This window comes from Falco biarmicus, chromosome 14 (genome assembly GCF_023638135.1).
Source record: "Falco biarmicus isolate bFalBia1 chromosome 14, bFalBia1.pri, whole genome shotgun sequence".
NCBI lineage: Eukaryota > Metazoa > Chordata > Aves > Falconiformes > Falconidae > Falco > Falco biarmicus.
Window position 1 is genome coordinate 11,106,083 of NC_079301.1, and position 24,055 is coordinate 11,130,137.

The following is a 24,055-nucleotide window of genomic DNA, read 5'->3' on the forward strand; positions in this document are numbered from 1 at the left end:
CCGTTTCTGGTCCGCGTGGTCATGCACGGGGCAGCTCTCTCACGGCGGGAAGCGGCGGCGGCTGCCCCGCGCCCCCCGCCCCTGGCCTGCGCAGCACTGCCGCCCAGCCCCCGGCCCTCCCACCGCTCCTGCTGGGATAACCGGTCGGGCACCGGGCTGGCCAGCAACGCCCCGCGTTCCTCCTCCCTCCTTCCTGGTTGTTTTATTTATTTAATTACACTTTTAGGTGGGTTCCCACCCGCCGAGCCCCGCCGGGTGCCGCCGAGCCCCGCCGCCCCCGGCCCGGCCCCGCAGCGCCACCTGCCGCCGCGGCCGGGCGCAGCGACCACTCCTGTGCTGCCACCGGCAGCACCCCCTGATCCCCGCCTGGCTCCCAGTGCCCCCCCACAGACTAACCCCTGCAGCCCCCCCAGCGCTTCCCCCACTTAACCTAGCCCGCACGCCACTCTACCCCCGGCCCCGCCCCCCGGGACCCCCCAGCTCCCCCCGCTCAGCTTGATCCCCCTTAATCTGCCCCCCGACACCCTACAGTGCTCCCCGTCTGCCCGCACCCCCCGCACCCCGCTCTGGGCAGGGCCCTCTCGGTCCCGCGTCACGTCGCGGTCCCCGGGTGCGTGGCCGGGGCGGTGCCGGCGGCTGCGGCCGCTCCCGCTCCCCGCCGGGCGCTGCTGACTCAGCGGGCGGCTTATCGCGGGCCGTGATTGCGGCCCCGGGCCGGCCCCACCCGCCCCGCACCCTCGGGCCACCCGCGGCCCCTCGCTGCCCACCGCCCCCACCACGCTGCGGGGGAACCCCCCCGCCGTCCCGCACTGCCACCCTGCCACCGCCATGCAGGGGCAGTGGCACCGCTGCCAGCCCCACGCAGGGGATGATGCGCGGGGTCCTGCAGCACCCCCAACCCACCCGCCCCCGCCCCGGGGCCCCAGGACGCGGGGCAGGGTCGCCATGTCCCGGCGCACCGCGACACCGCACCGGGTACTGGGCGGCGAGACCTTGGAGCGGGCCGTTAGCCGGGTTAATCGTTGACAGGCTGTTTGCCTTCCCCGGCTGCACTTTTACACGTTAAATCTGGGTGTTCGTGGCTCCCCAGGGACCAGCCGGCAGCCTGCAGCAGCGGATCAAGGTGCTTTGGGTGCTAAGGGTGCCCAGAGCTGTCCCCCGGGATGGAGAGCGGGGTCCCACCACAGTGCATGTGCCTGGCTTGCAGGGGTCCTGGCGGGGAGGATGCTCACAGCAGGGGGACGTGGCCAGGGGGACCACAGAGCTCTCATGGGGACCATCCTGGGGGGCTGGCCCTGCCTCAGTGCTGTGGTGGCCCCTGGGCTGTCCCCAAGGGATGCTCAGCTGCGGCAGTGGGTGCTGGTGGGTGCCTCAGCGCTGTAAGTGTGGGCTGGGCATACCTGCAATGTTTACCTGGTAGGGAGCAAGTCCTGGAAGGAGTGAGGCTGTTTGGGAGGGGGCGGGTAACGTGCCGGAGGGCAGTATAAAGTCCAGGGTGCTGTGCTGGAGGCTGAGGCCACTGTGCTGCCCAAGAACTTTGCCTGTCCCGGTGCTGAGGTGAGAGCCTGGTGTGCATGGCACTGCTGTGGGGGTGGTCACCTGTCCCCCGGCTGGGGGGCACTAGGGGGTCCAGAGTGGGGGCTACAAAAGGGCTCAGCCGTGGGCCAGGGAGGGTAGAGTCAGGGCTGCTGGCCCCAAGGGGGGAAAATGGGACAAGGAGCAGAGCGTGGTCTGGGCACCAGCTGCCCTCCCTGTGGCTTCACTGAAGAGCCTTTGCCCAGCACTGTTTGCGCGGCTCCGGGCACTTGCACCCTGGACTAAGGGGTGGAGGTGGCATTCGGGATGGCATTGCGCCCACCACCCTGCGGGCCCCCAGCTGGTAGGTTTTGCTGGGTGTACTGCTCCCCATCTGAGACTGGGGACAAAACCTGAGGGACATGTTACCCAGCCAGCAGGGTTGGGGCACAGCACAACGGTGTGGCTGGGACACCAGCCCTGTGTGACACGGGCACAGGGGGCCTGCAAGCACAGGGGCTGTTGCCCCCACCAGCGTGTCCCACTGACTGTGCGGCAGTGTCAGTGGCCCTCTGTTCCAGGAGAGGAGCACAGCTCCCGTGGTACGTGGCTCTCAGCACTGAGCACAGCCCCCATTAGCGCACAGTGTCACCCCGGCAGGCTCTTCCGTACGTTCCCAACTGGACAAAGCACGCGCAGGGCAGCTCCAGTGCCTTCGCAGCCATCGCTGCTGGCACCAACCCCCCGGCAGCAGAGACTTGAGGGCATGGCAGGACTCATGGGGGCTAAACCCAGCACACCCAGCCCCACGGGTCCCACGGACTGCTCACTGCCATGCTGGGGAGCAGCAGACCCCAACTCCGGTCACGGCACCCAGTGCCATCCATGCGGGATGGGCACCCAGCTGGGCTCTGCCATGCGTCCTGGGGAAGGGACTCCCAGGCACCCCACATGGCTGTCCAGCCTGGTGATGCCTGCGGCGCGGGTCCCACCAGGCAGAGCGACAAGCACCCGGTGGCTGGCGGTCGGGGGGGGCTGTGGCCACGGTCGGCGCGGGGTGAGGTGGGAGCGGGTGCAGGGCCGAGCAGCGGGAGTGCAGCACACAGGCACTTTGTTTGGCCGGGGTGGGCGGAAGTCAGGGCGTTGGATCTGAATGCTAAAGTGTGTTGTTCAGGGGCCGATAAAGGCCCCATTGTATGCAAATAGTTTATAAAGCAGCATATGACTTCCAGCGCAGGGCAGTGGTGGATAGAGACAAGGGCAGGCAGAGCAGAGCTCTCCTGCGGGAGACATGAGACGTTAGAGGGGCCATTGGGGGCAGCTCACGAGGACCCTTCCTCACCGGCAGGTATGTGCTGCCGGGACCCTCCACACCAGGGGCAGCCGGAGAGCAGGTCCCAGTCCCCCAGCCTCGTGCCTGGGGTGGGAAGCAGCTCCTGGGGCTGCCCGGTGCTGGTGGGTGGCCCCAGTGGGGTGGGGGTCTATGCTGGGTGTGCAGGGACCACCATGCAGGGACAGCTCCAGGAGGGTGGCAATGCATGGCTGCACAGGGGGTCACCCCAGCCTGGGGCTCCCTGGCCCCACTCCTGCGGGGAATGGGGGGGTGAGGGCAGTGAGGTGCTGGTGTAGAGGAGTCCATGGAGCTTCTTGGGTCAACTCCTAGCCAGAGGGCTTAGTGCTGGGTGCTGATCGGGGGGTCCCTGGGGAAGTGTGAGAGCTTCACCCCATTGCCTGTGCAGCTGTGGATCAGGATCCCCGTGGCAGTGTGGGGCAGTAGGGCAGGAGCAGCTGGCACTGCGGGGTCTCCTGTCTGCTCCTGCCAAAATGCTGCCCTGAGCCATGTCAGCAGCAGGAGCCACGCTGCCTTCCTGCCATCCATCCATCCTGCTGTCCACCTACCAGGGCTGTGGCGGCCAGTTGCTCCTGGGTCCCTCCTGCTGCTGCCACCAGGGCCAGGATGTGGTGGCTCTCAGCCAGGGGCCTGTCCCGCTCATAACACCATCTCTCGTTGATCGCTCCTGCAGACGTGAGGAACAATGAACTGGGCCGGCCTCTACACGGTGCTGAGTGGGGTGAACCGCCACTCCACCGCCATCGGGCGCATCTGGCTCTCTGTCATCTTCATCTTCAGGATAATGGTGCTGGTGGTGGCAGCTGAGAGCGTCTGGGGGGATGAGAAATCCGCTTTCACCTGCAACACCCAGCAGCCTGGCTGCAACAGTGTCTGCTATGACCACTTCTTCCCCATCTCCCACGTCCGTCTGTGGTCCCTGCAGCTCATCCTCGTCACCACACCAGCCCTCCTCGTGGCCATGCACGTGGCCTACCAGCAGCACCAGGAGAAGAAGCTGCTGGTGCTGACAGGGCACGCAGACCCCAAGCACATGGAAGAGGTGAAGAAGCACAAGATGCGCATATCAGGTTCGTTGTGGTGGACGTATGTCTGCAGCGTGGTCTTCAGGCTACTCTTTGAGGCCGTGTTCATGTACATCTTCTACATGCTCTACCCGGGCTACCAGATGGTGCGGCTTGTCAAGTGTGAGGCTTACCCCTGCCCCAACACTGTCGACTGCTTCATCTCCCGGCCGACCGAGAAGACCGTCTTCACCGTCTTCATGCTGGTCACCTCCGGCATCTGCATCATCCTGAACATGGCGGAGCTGGTCTACCTGGTGGTGCGGGCGTGTGCCCGCCGAGGCCAGCACCACTCCAACCCCTCGTCGGGGAAGAGTTCCTTCTATGGGCACAAGCTCTCCTCTGAGTACAAGCAGAATGAGATCAACCAGCTGCTGACGGAGCAGGACGGCTCCCTCAAGGACATGCTGCGCCGCAACCCCGGGCTGCAGGAGAAGGGCGACCGCTGCTCTGCCTGCTAGGGCTAGAGCCACTGGGGGCTCAGCCCTTGCCCCCGCCCCACAGCCCTGTGCTGTCCCTGCCCTATGGAGAGCATCCCCCAGGCGCCGGTCCAGCCCTACCGGACAGCCAGAAGGGCATCTCGGGCCATTAAATCTCCGTTCTCAGGCGCTGCCTCCCTCCTTTCTGCTCTGGCCAGGACATGCTGGGGGCTGGGGTGTCAGTGTGGGGTGCCTCCCCCTGCACCCTAGTCCAGGTGGGTGCTACCAGGGGCTGTGGGGGCTGCAGTGCCCAGGCTGCGCTGGGGCCATGGCCACTGTGCCCTGGCAGCTGGCATGCAGGAGCGGTGACCCCTGGGTGGCATTGAGCAGAGTCCAAGGGCTTGCGCTCCCCCAGCACCAGCCCCTGCAGCCCCGAATATATTTAGAAAAGTGCCCAGACCAAAAATAGAGGGAAAAGGTTTCCCCAGTGGCTGTTTCATCTGCCAGTCACAATGAAAGCCAATGGGGCACGCAGCCGCCTCATGCCCCAATAACCCTGTGCCCACCATCGGGTGGGCAGACGGACGGAGCCGGGCAGATCCTTTTTCTGCGCCCCACTGAGAAGCTGGGGACAAGCCAGGAAGGGGCCTCGCAGCATCCCACCCCGTCCCGCCAAGGGGACCTGACGGCGCGGGAGCACCGGGCTCTGCCCCACGTGCCCACCAACGGTGAGGGGTCCCCATGCTGGGTCGCCACCGTGGTGTCCCCCACGGTGCTCCCAATGTGGCAAGGCTGCTTTCTGCTGGAGGTCTTTGCTCCCACTTCCCTCCCTGTGGCAGGTTAGGGGGTCCCGTCGGACACTGGGTGGGGGACACCCCGGGGACAACCTGCATGCCCGCCCAGCTGGGGGATGGGGTGGCGTTCTGGGGGGTGTGGGGTGGCTGTGTCTGGAGGGCAACTGTCTTGCAGGGCACCACAGCGCGTGCCATGGGGGACTGGAGCCTGCTGGGGCGGCTGCTGGAGAACGCCCAGGAGCACTCCACAGTGGTGGGGAAGGTCTGGCTCACTGTCCTCTTCGTCTTCCGCATCCTGGTGCTGGGGGCGGCCGCTGAGCGGGTCTGGGGTGACGAGCTGTCTGGCTTCTCCTGTGACACACAGCAGCCTGGCTGTCAGAACGCCTGCTATGACAGCACCTTCCCTATCTCCCACCTCCGCTTCTGGGTCCTGCAGATCATCTTCGTCTCTACCCCCAGCCTCGTGTACCTGGGCCACATCCTGCACCTGGTGCATCTGGAGGAGAAGGCACAGCAGCAAGTGGCTGCACGGGCTGGCAGTGGGGCCAGGCGGCAGCGCTCGAGGCAGCCTCGGCTCCCTGTGGGGGACACACGGGGACGGGTCTGCATGCGGGGGGCCATCCTGAGGACGTACATCTGTAATGTCATCTTCAAGGCTCTCTTGGAAGTGGGCTTCATTGTGGGCCAGTATGCCTTGTATGGGTTCCAGCTGAAGCCCCTCTACACCTGCAGCCGCTGGCCCTGCCCCAACACTGTCAACTGCTACATCTCCCGGCCCACCGAGAAGACCATCTTCATCCTCTTCATGCTAGGGGTGGCCTGCATGTCCCTGCTGCTCAACCTGGTGGAGATCTACCACCTGGGTCTCACCAAGTGCCGGCAGGGGCCCAGCCCCAAATCCTGCATCCTGCCCAGTCCCGCTGGCCCTGTGGGGCCCCGTGGCACCCGTGCCACTCTGCCCGGCCATGCCAGCCCCATGGCTGCTGGCAGACACCCCCCCAGCCTGGCACCCCTGAAGAAGGCTGGTGCATGGCTGGGGGTAGCCAGTGGACCCTACAGGAAGGCACGAGCAGCAGACCTGGCAGTGTGAACATGGACTGCTCGGATGCTCAGGGATGGGTGATGCACGACTGGCCACGCAGTTGTGGTTCTATCTCCGGGCTCTGCCAGGCTTGTGCCATGGACCCCACGGCCAGCAGCAGAGATGGGCACAGCCCCAAGGACAAGGCTCAGTCCCTCCCTGTGCTCTTGGCAGCGGCAGGACTGAGAGCAGGGCTGGGCTGGGGCAGGGGCTTGTCAGCCCTGGGGGAGTAAATAAAATACCCGTTGCACCTCACTCGACTCCTGCTCTGCCCGCGGGCTCTGTGGCATCACTCTCCCACTGGTCTGTCTCACGGGCACACTGCATGGCCAGGGCAGGGCCACCGCGGGGTTGGGTTGGGCTGCAGCTCTGTGGGCAAGGGACAGGTAGGGCTCGCCAGGGGGGCACCAGCGGGTGTGGGGTCCCAACACTCCCGAGAGGGCAGCGCACTGGGAGCCAGACAAGGCAGGAAGCCCAGGCAGGGAGGGACAGGAGCGAGTGGGACAGCGGCTGTGCTCTCCTGCAGCATCCCACTGCCCCGGGGCGAAAGCAGGGGCTGCCAAAAGTTTTCTGCATCTTTATTTGAAATGAATGGTTTCCAGAAACACAGGGTTAGTCCTACCGTCCTGGCATCACTACAACAAGACTGGTGAGCGGCTCACTCTCCACATGGACACAGAGAACAGATGGCCCCAGGCCAGGGCCCAGAACAATATATACAGGCTCAACAGGAGACCCATGTACAGCTCGGGAAAACTGACCAGAACACGACGATGGGCAGGAGGCAGCAGGGAGCAGCAGAGCCAGAGCCAGGCTTGCCCCGGGCAGGGTGCTGGCACCCCGCTGCTGCTTGAGGAGGGAGGGGGAGGCCAGGCAGAGCTCCTCGCTGCCTGAGCCCCTGGCCAGAACAGAGGGACCCACTGATGGCACCTTGCACCGGGGAGGGGGGTTACGCCAGGACAGGGGACAGAGGGGAGCGAGCAGTGCTGGCACAGACCCGTCTCCATCAGTTTTCCACCAACTCAAGAAAACACTGACAAAATTGAGGGAGGTGGCCCAGCTGCATGTGAGGCAGGTGTTCCCAGGCAAGGCCAGGTCTCTGCCCCCACATTCCAGTGCTGGCTCCATCCACTCCCCACAGCCAGCCCAAACCTCTCCCACCCCTGGGAACAAGCCCTCCCCCTGCCCCAACAGCTCTTCAGCTGCCAGTGGGGCCACCGGTTTGAAAACACCTTCTTGCCACAGCAGCAGAGCTACCCTTCCTGCTGTACCACCCACACCATTGCAAGGGGATGCTAAAAGAAGGGGGAATTAAAAGCCTGGGGGCTGCTGGTCCCAGATGGCACTGTGCCATATTGTGCGGTTCCTGCCCCAGGACAAGGGGGAGAGGAGGGCAGTGTTAGGGCCAGGGGTACGGGGGACAGGGCTGGGGCAAGGGGAGCTGCCCCAGGAGCTCTGCCACCCCTGTGCTGTGGGGACTAGGCCCAGGGAAGATGGCTCACTCAGCAGCTGGGGCAGGAGGCAGGGCTGAGCGCAGGGGCCACGTACATAGGAGAGGCCTGTAACGAGCAGGATGGGATGTCCAAGTCTGGTAACAATGAAGGGACAGCACTGCCACAGCACCATCCCCTCCCACGCTGCACGGCCCCCACCCTGCAGCGGAGGCTGGGAAATGAGGCATCCAGGGCTGGAGTGCAGCCAGCCCAGCAGCACCTTGCTCTTAGTCCATGTCATCCTCCAGGCCACTGAACCGACTGTGCTCCTCATAGATCTCCCTCACAGCCAGGATGCGGTTCAGCATGCTCTCCAGCATGCTCCGGTCCATGGGGATGACAGAGTACCAGAGCGGGGACTCAGCGATGCACGACCGTTCGGGCTGCAGGTAGAAGACGTCATTGCGGTTCCGCAAACTCTCAGGACTGTAAAGAGAGAGGAAGGTGAGCCCTGGGCTATCAGCTGCAGAGGCTCAGCCTGCCTGGCCTGCTCTCATGGTTATCAAGTGGAGCTCAAGGCTTGTCACAGCCTTCAGCAGGATAAGGACAGAAACTGAGTCTGAAGCTCCTTGCTCAGGACCAAAGCCCCTAACCAGCCAAGTACCAAGACTCATACTGCACACTGCTGTCTTATCTGGAGACAGGCGAGTAGTGGAAGGGGCCAGAGAGAAGCATTCTCTCAACCACAGTCTATGCAAGCAGCACAGGCACTGGGCAAGGCTTCACACCCCTGCACAAATGTTTGGAGAGCAGGAGCCACTCCACAGGGTCCCAGCAAAACTGAGAGGTGGCCCCATAATGGCACAAGCTCCTTCTCCAGAGGAAGGCTCACCATTTGGAGAGATAAAACTCATAGAACTTGACTGGGCATCGGAGGGGGTTCATCCTGTTCTCCCGTTGCTCCAGCATTGGTACCTCCTCCTCGCGCTTCCGCTTTCCAGAGCCTCCATCTGCAGAGAGGGAGAGAGCAGGATTACGGCTGGGACCTGATGGGGTGGCAGGGGGAGGGACAAAGAGATGCTCCATCAGACCCTACCTCGGCCTTTCTTCTGCTTGGCAGGAGCGTAGTAGCGGATGCTCACCACCTTTGTCATGCCACGGGCCGTGGTGCACTTGCGGGACTGGCGCACCACATTGGTGAAGGAGAGCTGCATGTGCTCCTCCGCCGTCTGCAGCCCAAAGAACTTGGTGTTGAAGAACATGAGGGTGTTGAGGAGCACAAAGGGTGAGTAAACGCCCAGCTGCTTGCACTCCCAGAGGTGCTCCTCCTCAACACGTGAGAAAACTGTGTCTGCAATGCACAGAGGAAGAACCAGGTCACATCAATGGTGGCCTTGTGGCAATCCCTTTACCCTGTCCAGGCAAACTCCTTGCAAAAGACCAACGCTGTGCAACATCCCCTTTTCCACGAGGTTACTTCTCCAGAGCCATCAGCAGAGCTAGATGCTGGCTCTGCCCAGCCACAAGCTATCCCAGAGCGCAGCCAAACCACGGGCCAGAACCCAAATCAATCCTAAATGCTCATCCCTATAGATGGCCACAAAGTGAACTCCAGGTCAGTGCTCCACCACATTCAGTGAGACAAAGGAAAAGCAGCAGGCAGGACAGACACAGCCAGCTCCTGTGTAGACACACAGGTCTGGAGCCAAATGCCTCTGCCTGGGACAGCCAATATGCAGAGGTGAGGCTGGATCTGTGAACTAACCACTGACAAGACACAGCAGGGAAGGCAGCGCAGATCACAGCATCATGAAAAGCCAAAGCCTCTGCAGAGCTCTAAGTTAGTCTGCTCACAAGGCAGTAGCACAGCAACTCTGTCCAACACATAACACTGTGCAGGGCTCACCCCTGTGCTGGGAACACAAAGGCATGGGCCAGCATGCCTCCTAGCTTGGTATCGTCTTTGCCAAAGGGTGGAGCCATCACTGTGAAACGTTTTAAAGGTTCCAACTGTCTCAGGACACAAAGCAGTCATGCTCTGTTCCCAGCTGCTCCGACTCTGGGCAACAGAAGCTGCTGAGGCATATGCTGTCGCTATGGGTCAGTATGACCCCCAGACACAGCGGGACTGTGCTGCCTATGCCAAGGAAGAGGGCTGAGGCTAGGGGAGCACAAACAGACCACAGGATCCAAGGCTAGAAGCACAAACTGGGTACATGTGGTGACTGAAGGTACTTTGGAGACACGTACTATTTGGTAAGATTGTGGGTTGCCAGCCACTCAGGGACTTGTTCAGCTCCTGCACGAAGGTCAGGTAGTAAAGGTCTGTAAATATATTCACCATACGATTGTTCTCGAGCAGGTACTAGAAAGGACAGAACACACAGTCAAGAGAGACACAGCGGCACCTGGAATGCAAACCCTCCCCAGAAAGCCCAGGGCACACATGCAGAGCGCCCCTCGTACAACCAGCGCTGCAGGATGGACACCCAAAACCAGCCACTTCTGAGAGCTGTGAGGAAAACGCCAGGACACGACAAGACAGACTCAGTGATGAAGAAGGGACTGAATTTGGGGAGATCTGCCAGCCCTCCTCAAGGATGTGCAAGAAGGGTGCAAGGCTGGAGAACAGCTGCCACCCTACTCACTGGGCTTGGGAACAAAGACCAAACCAGGTGGGTTGCTGTCCTGGGGTGAGGCACTGAAGGAGCGCCCAGCGAGCCTCTCTGGGTACCCAGAAGGCAGAATAAAAGGTGCAAGCTCCCCTCACCAGATCTGACCCCCAGATCTGGCTATGGAGGACTTGAGGGCAGCAAGCCCTCCCTCACCTGCTGGATGCCAAGGCAGAGGTAATAGATGCTGTCCGGTTCGTAGCGCTCCCCATTGGGCCGTGTTATCTCCTTAACAAACTGGGCCAGGCCATAGTTGAGCTCAGCTGCTGTGCAGGCCAAGATATCTTCTTTGATCCTCATGGGCTTGGCTGCGGAGACAAGTACAGTAGCCTCAGACAACAGCCTGCAAGGCCAGCAGCACCTTAACACCCAGGGACCCAGCTTTTGGGAGGTTTCTGCCACTCCACCCCATCCAGAGCACTTACGGCCAAAGCGTAGCTCCTCTCCCTTGCTGGTCTCTCCCCCTGCATACTTGGCTTGCACCCAGGACTTCCAGGCATTCACACCGTATGAGTAGTTCAGCACTGTGCAGGTGGGCTGGCTGCTCACTGAGTCCCGGGAACAGCTTTCGGAGAGCACCAGACGCTTCTGCCCCTGCAGAGAGGTGCACTGTGAGACTGGGCACCTACCTGGGACAGATGGAAGAGTCCTGGCCAGCCCTCACACCTGCTGTCAGCTCCCTCCCAGCGTACCTGTGCCCATGCCAGCAGGCACACTTCTGCTGGACAGCCAAGCCAACAAGGCTCATTAATCATGAGGACTACAGGCAGAGAAGAGGCCAGCTCACATAACCTGTAGCATTCAAAGCTCCTCTGAAGTGACAGGCAAGTATTTTCACTCAAGGAGTGATCCACAGGCCAGGCATGCCTAGGGAGAGGGCACAACCTCCCCAGCACACGCAAGACTGGCACATTTCACCTCGTATGTCCCATGATGGCAGCTCCCGCTCCCAACCCAAATAGTTTTAAGCAGGCAGTACCCACGGAGAGCTCACCTTTCGGACAGCACGAGGCAGATCTTGCTCTGTGGACACCTCATCTGGTGCCACCAGCCCACAGTCAAAGAGGAAGTCCACACTGGGGTTGATGTCCAGGGGGTCTGAAAGGAATCGCAGGCAGAAGGGCTCAGCTGAGACTTCACATCTTGTCCCCCGTGCTGGCCTGGTTCTTACAGCACAATGAAGGAGGAACACACAGCCCAACTCTTCACACCCTCCACTGTGGCCTTGCATGAAATTTTAGTCACAGCCCAGCAAAGGAAATACAGCTCTGGCAGATGATGCTAAGCCTTCTCAGACTAACCAGAGCCCCACATTCTCCCCTCTGACAGTTGTTTGTTGTTTTTTTTTTTTTTTTTACACCCGAGGAACATTCCTCATCCCCTTGTGCCAGGCCAGTACTGGGGACAGCCTGGCACAGGCATGCCAGTTCTCTGTCCTTTGCTGCTAACATGCTGCCTCAGCACTTGCTGTGCTCCTGCAAGTCCCCTGCTTCTTCTTCCACCTCCTGCCTGCTAACGGACACTCAGAAATTCAGCTGTCTCCCAGGATGCCATGCCCTGTCCAGGTCTCTCTCTCACCTTGCTGGATCCTATGGAATCATCACCCATAAGCACACCAGTGCCACTGCCCTGCTCTTTGCGCTGTTAAAATCAGCTTCTCACTCCCCCTTCTCTGCAGACCTATGTTCGCAACAGGTCAGTTAGTCTAGACAAACACACACTCCTTCAAAAGTGGTGGTGTCCTCACCCCTGCTGTGAGCAGTCATCTGCAAGACTCAGTTCCTGGCCTCAAGCATGGTCAGTCAGAGGGCATGGGGAGGTAAGTTCACACAGCTCTTAATGCTGCTGGCAACGGTTGGCCGAGGGCAGCAGGAGGACCCTGCTGCAGCATCAGCAGCCCTGCGTGCCTGCTTCACCCTGCTCTTACTCTTAGGGAAGTCAGCCTCCAGGTCCTGGCCCGGCTCATCGAGGACATTTGCCATCTTGACAGCCATAGCCAACACATCGTCCCGTGCCGGTCCAAACAGATCACAGTCCTCCAGGAGACCCTCTGCACTCTGGTTGCTCACCAGGTCTGCAATGCAAAAGCAGATCATAAACCCAACTATCATGAAAGTCTTTTGTCTGTTTTTCCCGGGACAGCTGGAAAATGAAGTCAGGCTCCCTGCAGCATAGTCCTGTGCTCAGAGCAGCCCCACGACATCTGCGCTGCCCAGCTTTCCCTGGACAGCAAGATACTGGATGTTTATGCTCTCCCCAGCCACAGCCCTAGTCAATGGGGCTTGAGGAATGCAGCCTGCAAGCAAAAAGACCTGCGAGATCAGGACCGCTAGCCTTCTGGAGCCTGAAGAGCCACCTGAATAAACTAACAGTGCTGCACGAGCCACAAGACTGGCACCTCCAAAAGGGACAGCAGCAGACACTGCTCCCTGCTGCAGCTCTTCCCTCCCGGTACCTTCTCAGCAGAACCTGAGGACTTGCTCTTCCTTGCTCCCTTTTCAAAGGCTTTAGGAGAGCTGCGATCCAGGCAGAAGTTCTACCTCCAAGAGCTGGCAAACCCCATGTGATCCCAGCTGTTGGGCCAGACCAAGCCACGGCAGAACCTACCGCACAGGTCCGAGGAGGCCTTGTCCAGTTCCTCAGCCTCTGCAATCATCTCAGCCATGGCCAGGATGTCAGCCTCCAGGGGATTGGAGGGGATCTTCACCTTCAGCTCCTCAATGGTCTCCACAATCTTATCTGTGCTCTCCAGCGTGGTGGGCAGGAACATTGGCACAGGTACCTGTCAGCAGCAGCACATCAGGCAGAAAACTGACACTCAGCCAACTGACGTACAAGCAGAGGCAGGAGAGGACGAACAAAGAAGCAAGGAGGCTGCAGCAAGGCAGGTTTGAGACAGTAAGAGAACACAAGCGGGTGGAGTGTGTCGCTTACCGGGACAGGCATGGAGAAAGGCACAGGTACTTTCTGGCAGTACATATGCATAGGCACAGGCACGAAGATCGGGACGGGGATTGGCAACACAATCACCTGGGGCTTCCAGTCAGCCTCTGACAAGAGCAAAAGTACATCAGTGAGCTTGCTCCCAGCAGCTCCTCCACCCAGCCCTGCTGCGCACTGCCATGCCCCCAGCCATCCAGCACCATGGCCCTTCCAGCCACCAGCTTCTGTAACTCATGGGCAGAGCTGGAGCAGCAGCAAGCCAAACAGGCCTGCAACAAGAGGCTTGCCTTAGCCAGAGGTGGCCCTGCTGAGAGGTCTAGTGGCCTTGCTGGAGACCACGCACACGTGCCTAACGGGAACCTGCTCAGCAGACAGCCCCTCAGACAAGCTGATGATCTCCAGAGGAACAGGAGTTGTCCCACAAGAGGTGGAATCATGCTGCAGTGCTCTCTGTGTCTCTCCTTTTGCTGGTGACGGAGACGGGCTCCCTACCTCCAGCCCTGCCACGTGTGCCTTGCACTGCCCTGAGACTCCTCAGCACGGTGCCAAACACACAGCCACTCTGTACAGCATTTCAAGCTGGAGTCACATTTAGTCCGGAGCAGGGACGTGCACTTGCCTTTCCAAAAATGCTCCTGTAATCCTGCAGTTAGATCTTGTTTTCCTACCTGTCTGACATCCTTTGGACTTCATTTCTAACTTGCAGGAAACACCCCGGTTCTGCATCAGTGGTTTACACATGGCAGCTTTGTTTTTCCGAGGGGTGGCTGGAACTGGAGGGGGTGGGGGAGGTGGTGCAGCTGGAGACATCTGGGCTGAGGAGGTCTTTGCTGACAGCTGAGGAAATGCAGAAAGCAGGAGGTTGGTGTCCACCTAAGGCAGCAGCACCTCTTCCCCACCATGGGGAAGGTGGAGAGACTCCCAAAGCACCTCTTGGAGCTCGGCAGTCCCCAACACACCCACACACACATGCGACCACTCCCATGGTCAGACCTGGCTGAAGGCTGAAGGACTGCCAAGCTGCTCCTGGCAGGCAGCATCTCTGCAGCAGCCAGCGGGGACTGGCACTGGTCACTCCGGCCCCGTGGGGCAGCGAGGAACACAGTGGGACAGCGACTACACCCAGGCACAGGGAAGCACCGTGCAAAGAGGAGCCAGTGCCACAGTGGCAGGCTGTTCTGGAGCCCATCATCAATTCCTGGGGAATGGTTACTCTTCCCCCTTGAGGAGATATGCTGATGCTGCCCTCCCCAGCAGCTCCTACCAGCTCCCGCTACCCAGACATCTTAAAATGTATTGGTTGTAGAAGAATGAAATCTCCCTGGGTAACGGCAGATCTGTCCTCTCTTTGGGGACAGCCTATTGGTGCTATTTTGCAAACTCCTACCTCCAACGGGCCTTACCATGTTAGTCTCCGCCTTCTGTGAGGAAGGGGCAGGTGGTTTTGGCTCTGACGTCTGACCTGTAAGAGAAAGCAGTGACTCTGAGTTCAAGAGCTTCTGGGCCAACAGGTCCCACTGCTGGGACTGGAGGTGGTAGCAGCCAGAGGGCAGGGACAGGCTCCCCAGAAACTGCTCCCGGCCACTCCAGGAACAGTTAGTGTTTCCACAGTCTCTAGCCCTAGCAGCTCAGAAGACACTACAACTCCAAAATCAAGTTATTCCCATGTCATTTTGTCCTCCCTTGCAGTCCACCCCATCCCCATCACAGCAGGTCAGGAGAAATCCCAGCCCCTTGTAGAGAGAGGAATCCAGGGCTCTATTCCCAGCTCTGCCTATTGGCTTGCTGTACCGAGCCATGGCCCCTCCCTGTGTCTCCATCTCCCTGCTACAAATATCATGGCAAAGTGCTTCGAGATCCCTAGGAAGAAGGTGACAGAGCTAGCAGTAGTGTTACAAGATATCCCAGAAAGCAGAGAGACAGCTTGCCCCAGCCCTAGGAACGAAGTCGATTCCCCTACGGAAAAAGGCAATCACCTGCAGGTAAGAGGCACATGTGGCAGACACTAGTCTCAGGTGGTGACAGTATCATCCTGGCTTGGATAATTCCAGCTCATTTGCCCTGCAGAGAACTTGCACCCACCTCAAAAGCTGATGAGCTAAAAGAGCACCTTCATCCAAGTCTCCTGTGAGCCCTGGTTACCCATGTGGCTGGGAAAAAGAACTGCCTTCTACAGCACTGACTAACCGTGGGCCATGCATGAAGGAGACACCTGCAAGGAAAGCAGCAGGTCTCAGCACCTGAAGGGAGTGGCGGGTCCATTTGCACCTCCTACATACAAGACAGGCCCTTCAGGAAAGGCCCAGGCTCCCCAAGGTCCAACACACGGGCATTTGCACTGTGCAGATGTCCTCTGCCCCAAGGAAACGCAGGACAGCTCGTGAGCAACTGGAAGCTCAGCAGGGTCTGCTTGCTGACCACCACACGGGGACAGCTAAGTTCCAGTTGGAGGAAGCTCCCTAGTTTGCAGCTGAGCATTCAGCCATAGGATCTGCAATGGTCTCAATAGGTCCAAGAACTCCCCCTGAGCAGCCCAAAACGGATGGGCAGCAGGTCTAGGTGGGAGACGTCAATGGCTTGCATGAGAAAAGACAAGCCATGGAGTATGAATAGTTTCTGCTGCAGCAGAATCAAAAGCAAAGTTGGCTGCTCCGCAGTCCAATGATTTAGGACTAAGGGAAACCAAGATCCTCCTGCCACAAAGCTCCATGCGTTACATGTCCAGGCTTCCAGGAAAGCTGCAGCTTGTTCTTTACTCTCATCCCAACACCAGCAAAGAGCTGTCAAGGTATTGCCTGCTCCAACCATGACTTCTGGCCCTCTATCCTCTCCAGCTGGGCAGCCCCATGCAAAGCCATTTCCCCTTGGAAATCTTTGGGCACAGTTTCATGACAGGAACTCCTCCATCCCTCATTACACAGACTGTTCCCAGCAAAAGAAAGGCCACTTATTGTCAGCAAGCACTCACAGGATCACCAGGTTGGCAGCAGCCACTGGGTCACATGAATGAATGGTTTTAGGCAACCACTGGCTGCAAGAGAAGAAGCAAGTAGTCAGCAGCTCTGTCCAAGATAGGCCTGAAATCCAGGCAGACCCTGAGCTAGCAACACAGCTGCCAGGTCTACAGGAGACCCTGGCTCAGCAGAAGCGGCTCCTCACCACACACTGACAAGCTGCTCCTCCCGAAATTCCCTGCACAGCAGGCTGGGCTGGAAACCTCTCTGTGTCAGCACATGGCAGGCCCTAGCTCCAGCATCCTTCCTTTGCAAGCTGAGCAGCCTGCCACAGTCCTGGGACAAGGATGTCCACAGCCATCCTGCAGCTGGCAGGGGGTGGGTGTGCCAGCACACACAGAGGGCCCGGTGCCACCAGCAGCGTTCACCAAGCACGGCAGCTGCTGGGGCAGCCTGGAGCCTGTGCTCAGCCGAGCACCCACCACTGCTGACCGGCTTTTCCTTGGCTGCCTTCTGCTTCACTGGGTGCACAGAGAGGCAGCCATGGGCACAGTGAACATGCCAAACAGCAAAGTTCTTGGGGTCCTCCAGAGACATGGCAGAGCCGGGGGCTTGGACTCCCGTGGTTGTTGGTGGTTGAGAAGGTACTTCTGTCTTGTAGTCCATGGCTCCAAGGCAGCAATGGCCAAATGGCGTGAGACATGCTTCCCTCTGCAGGCAGAGCTTGCTCACTGTGCTTGTGTCCCAAAAGCAGTTACTGGTCCCTCACAAGCCAGATGTCTTGAAAGCAGAGGACGAATGGAACAGCAGGGCTAGGGCTGTGGAATCACTTCGCAAGCTACAGGAACCAGCCGGTTCAACACCTCTTCCTCCCCTAGGCAGCAGGACAGTCTGCGCCCCATCAAGCAGACTCCCCTGGGCACCCCAGCACCAGCAGAAACCACCAGTTCCTTATCCAGGTCACTCCAGCGTGCCGCTTGAGCCGTTGCCTCAGCCAGCTGCCTACGGAGCGCGGCTCTTTGGACGGCAGATTGGGACTCCCTCGGCTGGGGGAACCTGCTGCTTCTGGCAGAGCAGCTGTGCTTTGCTGTCTAAGCAGCATGGACATCCAGGGCTTCCCCCCGTCTTGCAACCAGCCCGCTGCTGTCCAGGAGAGGAACCAAGAAGAGTCTGGAAACAGAGGATGAGGTCTCTCACGGGAAGGTCCTCGTCTTTGTTTCCCCTCCTTGGCGCACCCTAGTCAGGGTTTTACACCTCATGAAATCCCAGGGAGGGCAGCAAAGCCCTGAGCCTGTCATGCAGGTATCTGTCGCAGCTTGATGCACCGAAGCGAGTCCCAGCATAGGCTGCAGGCATTGTAACTAGATCACACAGACTGCCTAGAAGATTGCAGCCTATGAAAGACCAAGCAGAATGAGACTACGTGAGTGTCCCAAGGGCCAAGCGATGTCTTGTCACTGTCACTATGAGCACCTTCCATCCTGAGGGACCCCAAAGCACTTTGCAATCTTCCATAAGCAACTGGCTCAAGTTAATGATAGGAAATGGGGCAACAGGCAGTGAAAATCTCCTCTCCAGGTGGAACTCCACGGATGTAGAATGGGGTTATCCGGGACACGGGGTTGGCAACTCCCCAAAGCTGCAGCGATCTTTGGGTAAGTGGTAGGACTCCAATCTAACATCGCAAGAACAGAGTGCCTCCAGCAGCTCAGCGCTCCCTCAAGATCGTTCTAGGTTCAGCTCTGGCTGAGGAGAGCCCACCTACAGCATCACCAGCACCACTTCCTGCAGCACCCTGTGTTTTCCTTGAATGTTTCCCATCCGAGCACTGACCTGGCCCAATCCTGATTAGCTTATGAGATCTGAGAAGGTCACAGCTCGGAGGTGGTGTGGGGCTGCAGGTGGATTATCATGCCAAACCATGCTGTCCCCTAACCCTGTAAATGGAGCTCTCCGCTGGCAACATGAGGATGTTAAATCCCCGAGTATCCTCACTAAGAGTGTGAGCTACAGGCAGCACGCTGGCACCGGCTCCTCCCGTCTGGGCCCTGTGTGTCATAGAACCATAGACGTTAGAGGTGGAGAAGCCCCATTAGGTCCCACTCCATCCTTTCCCCCCCAAGGGCCAGTGCAGGATTGTTCCCTAGCGTCTCATCCAGTCCCGGGCAGGAAGCTTCCACCCCTCACTGTTCAGTCTTCCCTGTGTCTCTCAGACTGAGCTATGCAGGTCCCCTCCCTCCCTCCTACTCACTGTTCAGCAGGCTCTCGGGCCCCTTCTGCGTGTCCAGGTTGGGCTGGTTCTGTTGATTGTAAAATCGCAGCAGACACTGCTGGTTGCAGAAGTGTTTGATTTGCCCCCGCCAGTGGATGGTTTCCAGCAGCTTCCCCTGACGTTTGCAGGCATGGCACCGAGCTGCCTAAAGCCCGCATCAGCAGGAGAGAAACAACGAGTAACTAACCACACCCCCTCCGAGTGCAACACAACTCTCCACTGAAAGGTGCACATAGCAAGGTGCTGTGAGCTTCCCCACAGCAGTGCCCTGCCAGTGCCAGCCAGGGACTCCAGCGGTGCGAACTTCTCACAGCAGCACTAGCCGCGGATCCAGCACTGTGAGCTTCCTCAGTGCAGTGCTCTGGCAGGATCAGCTGGGGACTCCAGCTACGTGAGCTTCCCCGTAGCAGTGTCCCGTCATTGCCAGGCAGGACTCCAGCAGTGCCAGGTTCTCCGCAGCAGTGCCAGCCAGACTCCAGCAGTGTGAACTTCCTCAGTGCAATGCCCACTTATCTGGGTGCCGTGCCCACCACAGCACTTAGCACAACCTGCCAGTGCCAATACTGACCTTGAAGTACCAGAGCAAGTATTTGCTTTTGCAGTCTTCACTACAGAAGTCCCAGGTGCTGCCCTCCAGCTGCTCGGTGACCGCCCGCTGGCAGGTCTGAGAACAGTAGGTGCAGGTGATGCAGCACAGGCCCAGGTTCTTGGTGAAATCCTGTTTGTAAAGAAGCACACACCCTGCGGAGAAACAATAGGAGTGAAACCTTCCCAGGATGAACTGGGGGCCTCCCTGACCCAAACATGACCAGAATCCAGGTCTGCGGAGACAACAGAGCACACGCAACACACTGTAGGGAACAATCCAGCACTGGCCCCTGGGGCTGGGATAAGATGGGACCTCATGGGGACTTGCCATCTCTCACCTCCATGCTTCTAGGAAGAGTCTGACTCCAACCTCCTGTGTGCAGGAACCCAGCAGGCAGGGCAAGGCCAGGTCAGGCCAGCCCAGACGCAAGAGCGTAGAAGTGCATGATGACAGGAGGAGCGGAGCTGCCACCTGCTGTCTCCCCAGCCCCCAGAGAGAGAAAAGCTGTGAGAAAGCCCTCCCCAAGGACACAATGAACGGTAAAGATCTTGCCCTAGGGCCTGGCTGGACAGCAAGCCATCCCCACAACAGTCCTCCCTTCACTGCATGGCAAGGCTCTCGCCCCAGGGCCTGGCTAAGACAGTCTCCCCTCTGTTCCTCTCCATGCTCTCTTCTCCTCCCCCAGCATGGGCTGGCATGGGGGCTCTGCCTCTCCCGTGCCTTCCCCAAGTACCTTCGCTGCAGAAGTTCTTCTCCACTCCAGAGAAGCGGATCTTCTCGTGCAGCAGCTTCTCCTGCTTGCAGTGCTCACACTGAGACACCACCCCGCGCAGCCGCTTGAAGTCCTCGCAGCAGTCCTTGCAGCAGAACTGATACACCTTGTCCTGCCAAAGAGACCGCCACTGGGTCAGCCAGGCTGGCAGGAGGTCCCCAGTGCTTCTCAGGGAAGCCAGAGCAAGACTACGGGGCGTAGCCAAGTCCCCAGCTCTCCTGGCACGGGGTTTGGCAGAATGGTCTCCTCCTGCCCTTCTGACATGCTGCTGAACGTCAGGAGCGCAGCACTCAGCGTACGGTCCCTACACACATCTCTGCAGCTAAGGCATGCAGAGCACTGGCGCAGAAGGAGCTCTGCTTTGAGCAATGAGAGGAAGGAGCCCTGCAGCCCTCACCCGGGCTCAACGTCCCCCTGGGGAAAGTCCTCACCTGCCAGTCTAGGATCTCTGGCTTCCCGCTGAAAAGATTGTGGCAATAATGGCAATTGAGGTGGATCCCACCTTCCGGGCTGGTGCGCTGCAGGAGACAGAGACAGCTCATGCAAGGAGAGGCACACAGAGGGCAGGCAGCACCCGCTTCGCACTGCCACCACCTCCTGCTTCCTCCGCCGTTCACAGCAGTTTGCCTGCCCCTGCTCAGACCTGTGCTTGCTGCCACTGTCAGTGACTCACAGTCAATCCATCAGATCATGTCTCAGGCTCCTGGAGAGTGGATTCCTGAGCAATTTCCCTTTGCTTCCAGTGTACTGGGTCCAGCTCTTCTCAGGAAAGCAAGCTTTCAAGCTGCCACCCCTCTGGATTTGAAAACCTTAAGAGACAGGGGCTCCGCTACCTCTTCTGAGAGCTTCTCCAAAAGATCTTGAAGTACACGTGCCTGGTTTCTATTTTCAAGGTACTGCAACTTGAGAATCCAAGCAACTGTTCTCATCCCACCTTCATCTGCTAGATTAAACAGCCATTTAACACCTTGTGTCTTGTCCACAAGGATATATTTATTAATAAAGTGATTTTCCTGGGTTTTTTTCTGATAACCTCAGGTAAGGTGCTCTGCGAGTGCCTCAGCACACACATTTTTCAAGCCCAAATGTAACTTTTCTTTTTTTTCAACATACTTCCAACTTTTCTTCAACACTGAAAATAAAGCAGACCTCAGGTGAACATCCTTCCTATATGTGCAACAATCTAGGTAGCTCTCCTCCTCCCTGGTCCCCAAACTTCAACTCCCTGTTCCTCTGCTTTTACTTGCAATAACTTAATTACTCCTTCCCTCTGTGGCTGTACAATGAGATACACATACTGAATGGCTTATCTTCTGTAATCCCGGTGCCTTTTCAAAATTCTTACTTTCCCAAGACTTACGTTCCCACACTACTTGAGTAAGGCTGATACAGGATCTTGCACCGAACTGTGTTTAAGTACCCATTAGGAGGAACCAGTCTTGTCAAGCAATCTCATTGCTTTGCTTCCTGTGACTGCTCTGACCTCAGCGTGAGTTAACACTTCACCAGTTTTTGTTTCATCTGCAAAATTTTATCACGCTTACTTTGACTTTATTGCCAGATGACTGATGAAGATGTTGAACTCCTTGGGCTTAACACTGATCCCCAAGAAGCTATCCTGAAACACTCTCTTCAGTGGTTTTTCTTTGACAAGTATGTTCTGGCATCTACCAGCAAGACAGTTCCTAATGCAGCTTATGCATAAGTTTACTCATACATTACAACACTGATTTTACAGGACAATAATTCAAATTAGGTGAATTAGGCAAAGTCCCTGGTGAGTGGAAAAAGGGAAACATTGCAACCATTTTTAAAAAGTGTAGAAAGGAGGACCCTGGGAACTACCAACCTGTCAGCATCACCTCTGTGCCTGGGAAGATCATGGAACAGATCCTCCTAGAAGCTGTAATAAGGCATGTGGAGGACTGGGAGGCAATTCAAGGCAGCCAGCATGGCCTCACCAAGGGCACGTCTTGCCTGACCAATCTAGTGGCCTTCTATAATGGAGCAATTACTTCAGTGGACAAGGGAAGAGCTATGGACGTCATCTAGCTAGACTCTCTGTAAAGCCTTTGACATGGTCCCCCACAATATCCTTCCCTCCAAATTGGAGAGTTAGGGATTTGATGGATGGACTGTTTGGTGGATGAGGAATTGGTTGGATGGTCACATCTGGAGGGCAGCGGTCAATGGCTCAATGTCCAGATGGAGACTGGTGACAAGTGGTGTCCCTCAGGTACTGTTTAATATCTTCATCAATGACTTAAGACAGTGGGGATCAAGTGCACCCTCAGCAAGTTTGCAGATGACACCAAGCTGAGTGGTGCTGCTGACATGCCTTGAGGGATAGGATGCCATCCAGAGAGAACTGGACAAGCTTGAGAAATGGGCCCATGTGAACCTCATGAAGTCCAACAAGGTCCTGCATCTGGGTCAGGGTAACCCCCTCTACCAATACAGGCTGGGGGATGAAGCTAGACATGAGCCAGCAACGTGTGCTCACAGCCCAGAGAGCCAACTGTATGCTGGGCTACCCAAAAAGAAGCGTGGCCAGCAGGTCGAGGGAGGTGATTCTGCCCCTCTGCTCTGGTGGGACCCCACCTGCAGTACTGTGTTCAGCTCTGTGGTCCTCAGCACAGGAAAGACATGGACCTGCTGGTGCCGGTCCAGAGGGGGGCCACAAAAGTGATCAGAGGGCTGGAGCGCCTCTCCTGTGAAGACAGGCTGAGAGAGTTGGGGTTGCTCACCCTGGAGAAGAGAGGGCTCCGGGGAGACCTTACTGCGGCCTTTCAGTAATTAAAGGGGGCTTATAAGAAAGACGGGGACAGACTTTCTAGCAGGGTCTGTAGCAATAGGAGAAGGAGTAATGGTTTTAAACTAAAAGATGGCAGATATAGACTAGATACAAGGAAGAGATTTTTTATGAGGGTGGTGAGGCACTGGAACAGGTTGCCCAGAGACGTGGTAGATGCCCCATCCCTGGAAGTGTTCAAGGTCAGGTTGGATGGGGCTCTCAGTGTCCTGATCTAGTTGAAAATGTCCCTGCTTACTGCAGGGGGGTTGGACTAGATAGCCTTTAAAGGTCCCTTCCAACCCAAACTATTCTATGATTCGGGTCTTACGAAGTCTGCAACTGTAAAAACTCTAGTTACCCTACCAACACCATTTGTGATCTCAGTGAAGGATTACATTAAGATTTTTTTTAAAAAAACAACCCACCCAAAAAAAACTCAACACAAAACCACAAGAAAAAAAAAACAATAACCAAACCTAAATGCTGCAACTGGCAGTAACCAACTCTCTACTTCTAGATTCTCTAAGTTTTTTCAGTTGCCCAAGGCATGTCCTGGCCTAAGTTTCACAGGTCTTTCTGGCTGTTGCTATGTTCTTTGATGACTGCACAAACCCAGTATTTTTCCAGTTGCCTTTGAATATCACAAACGTTTCACATGTGCTGAAACTTAACGACAGAAGATTAAAACCCACCAATCAAGTGTTTGAGGATTATTAAACATGATATATCCAGGCCTGCTGGTTGTAAAGTTTTAGACAGCCCATCCTACAAGACTTATGTTCCTTGGTGACACCTGGCTCAGAGGGCAGGTGTCACCCCACTAGCAGAGCAGGTGCTCACTGTGCTTTGTTAGCTTACTTGTACTTTTGCTTGTGCCCTCATAAGGCCACTGCATCCCAAACCACTTGTGCAGCACAGCTCTGCGCTGCACTCCTGCTGGGCATAACCTGATAGACAGGAGTGAATTACAACCACCTTATCCCAGCGAAGGGGGAGATAAGGCCAAAACTGAGCTATTGGCAATTACAGTCACTGCAGCTCTTGTGCTCCAGCAGAGACTTTCTTATGGACCCTCCCTGAGGAGCTTGAGGAAGGTGGAGCCTCTGCTACGTGTGAAAAGAGGCATGAGCTCTACGGCACAGCCCACCATGAAGGATATTTCAGTACCTGGAATTTGGTCCAGCAGCTGGGGCTGCAGAACTGGTAGACAACCCGGTCTGTCTTGTTGTAATAGCAGGGTTCAGACAAACTCTTTCTGCAGAAGCTGCAGGGTCTAGGGGGACCTGATGAAACAGACAGGAATTGGTGAGGGCAGCAGCACAGGACGTGGGTCTGGATTCTGAGGATGGCATGCAAACTACTCCTTCGTCCTCAGTCTGCCAAGCCATTATCAAAAAGCAAG

At 57.7% G+C, this 24,055-nt stretch overlaps 3 protein-coding genes across 10 annotated transcripts in view; 2 read left to right on the forward strand and 1 right to left on the reverse strand.

The window, feature by feature from the left end:
* The first annotated feature begins 1,290 nt into the window (after positions 1–1,290).
* Positions 1,291–4,537, forward strand: GJB1 (gap junction protein beta 1). Of its 2 annotated transcripts, XM_056359236.1 has the most exons (3): positions 1,291–1,557; positions 2,748–2,863; positions 3,540–4,537. In XM_056359236.1, the coding sequence occupies exon 3, from the start codon at positions 3,552–3,554 to the stop codon at positions 4,389–4,391; it is 840 nt and encodes a 279-aa protein (XP_056215211.1). In that variant the 5' UTR covers positions 1,291–1,557; positions 2,748–2,863; positions 3,540–3,551; the 3' UTR covers positions 4,392–4,537. The 2 variants fall into 2 exon arrangements, with proteins under 2 accessions (XP_056215211.1, XP_056215210.1); XM_056359235.1 differs by lacking the exon at positions 2,748–2,863 and having other exon boundaries at positions 1,294–1,557.
* A 106-nt stretch (positions 4,538–4,643) lies between these two features.
* LOC130158574 (gap junction alpha-3 protein-like) lies at positions 4,644–6,479 on the forward strand. The gene has a single exon (XM_056359234.1). It carries the CDS (start codon positions 5,091–5,093, stop codon positions 6,231–6,233), a length of 1,143 nt encoding a protein of 380 aa, XP_056215209.1. The 5' UTR covers positions 4,644–5,090; the 3' UTR covers positions 6,234–6,479.
* Positions 6,480–6,786: 307 nt separating this feature from the next.
* Positions 6,787–24,055, reverse strand: part of ZMYM3 (zinc finger MYM-type containing 3) — a 33,391-nt gene continuing 16,122 nt past the window's right edge. For 6 of the 7 annotated variants that reach the window (XM_056359230.1, XM_056359227.1, XM_056359226.1 and 3 more), the window contains 17 exons: positions 23,821–23,936; positions 20,291–20,377; positions 19,821–19,971; positions 19,067–19,239; positions 18,478–18,643; positions 14,676–14,734; positions 13,941–14,109; positions 13,264–13,379; positions 12,937–13,111; positions 12,257–12,403; positions 11,324–11,427; positions 10,755–10,923; positions 10,486–10,637; positions 9,908–10,022; positions 8,754–9,008; positions 8,550–8,667; positions 6,787–8,143 (listed from right to left, as the gene is read on the reverse strand). In XM_056359230.1, the coding sequence (XP_056215205.1) occupies positions 7,945–8,143; positions 8,550–8,667; positions 8,754–9,008; positions 9,908–10,022; positions 10,486–10,637; positions 10,755–10,923; positions 11,324–11,427; positions 12,257–12,403; positions 12,937–13,111; positions 13,264–13,379; positions 13,941–14,109; positions 14,676–14,734; positions 18,478–18,643; positions 19,067–19,239; positions 19,821–19,971; positions 20,291–20,377; positions 23,821–23,936 (2,471 nt within the window). In that variant the 3' untranslated portion in view covers positions 6,787–7,944. The remainder of the gene's footprint in view (positions 8,144–8,549; positions 8,668–8,753; positions 9,009–9,907; positions 10,023–10,485; positions 10,638–10,754; positions 10,924–11,323; positions 11,428–12,256; positions 12,404–12,936; positions 13,112–13,263; positions 13,380–13,940; positions 14,110–14,675; positions 14,735–18,477; positions 18,644–19,066; positions 19,240–19,820; positions 19,972–20,290; positions 20,378–23,820; positions 23,937–24,055) is intronic. The other variant, XM_056359233.1, reaches the window with a different exon arrangement.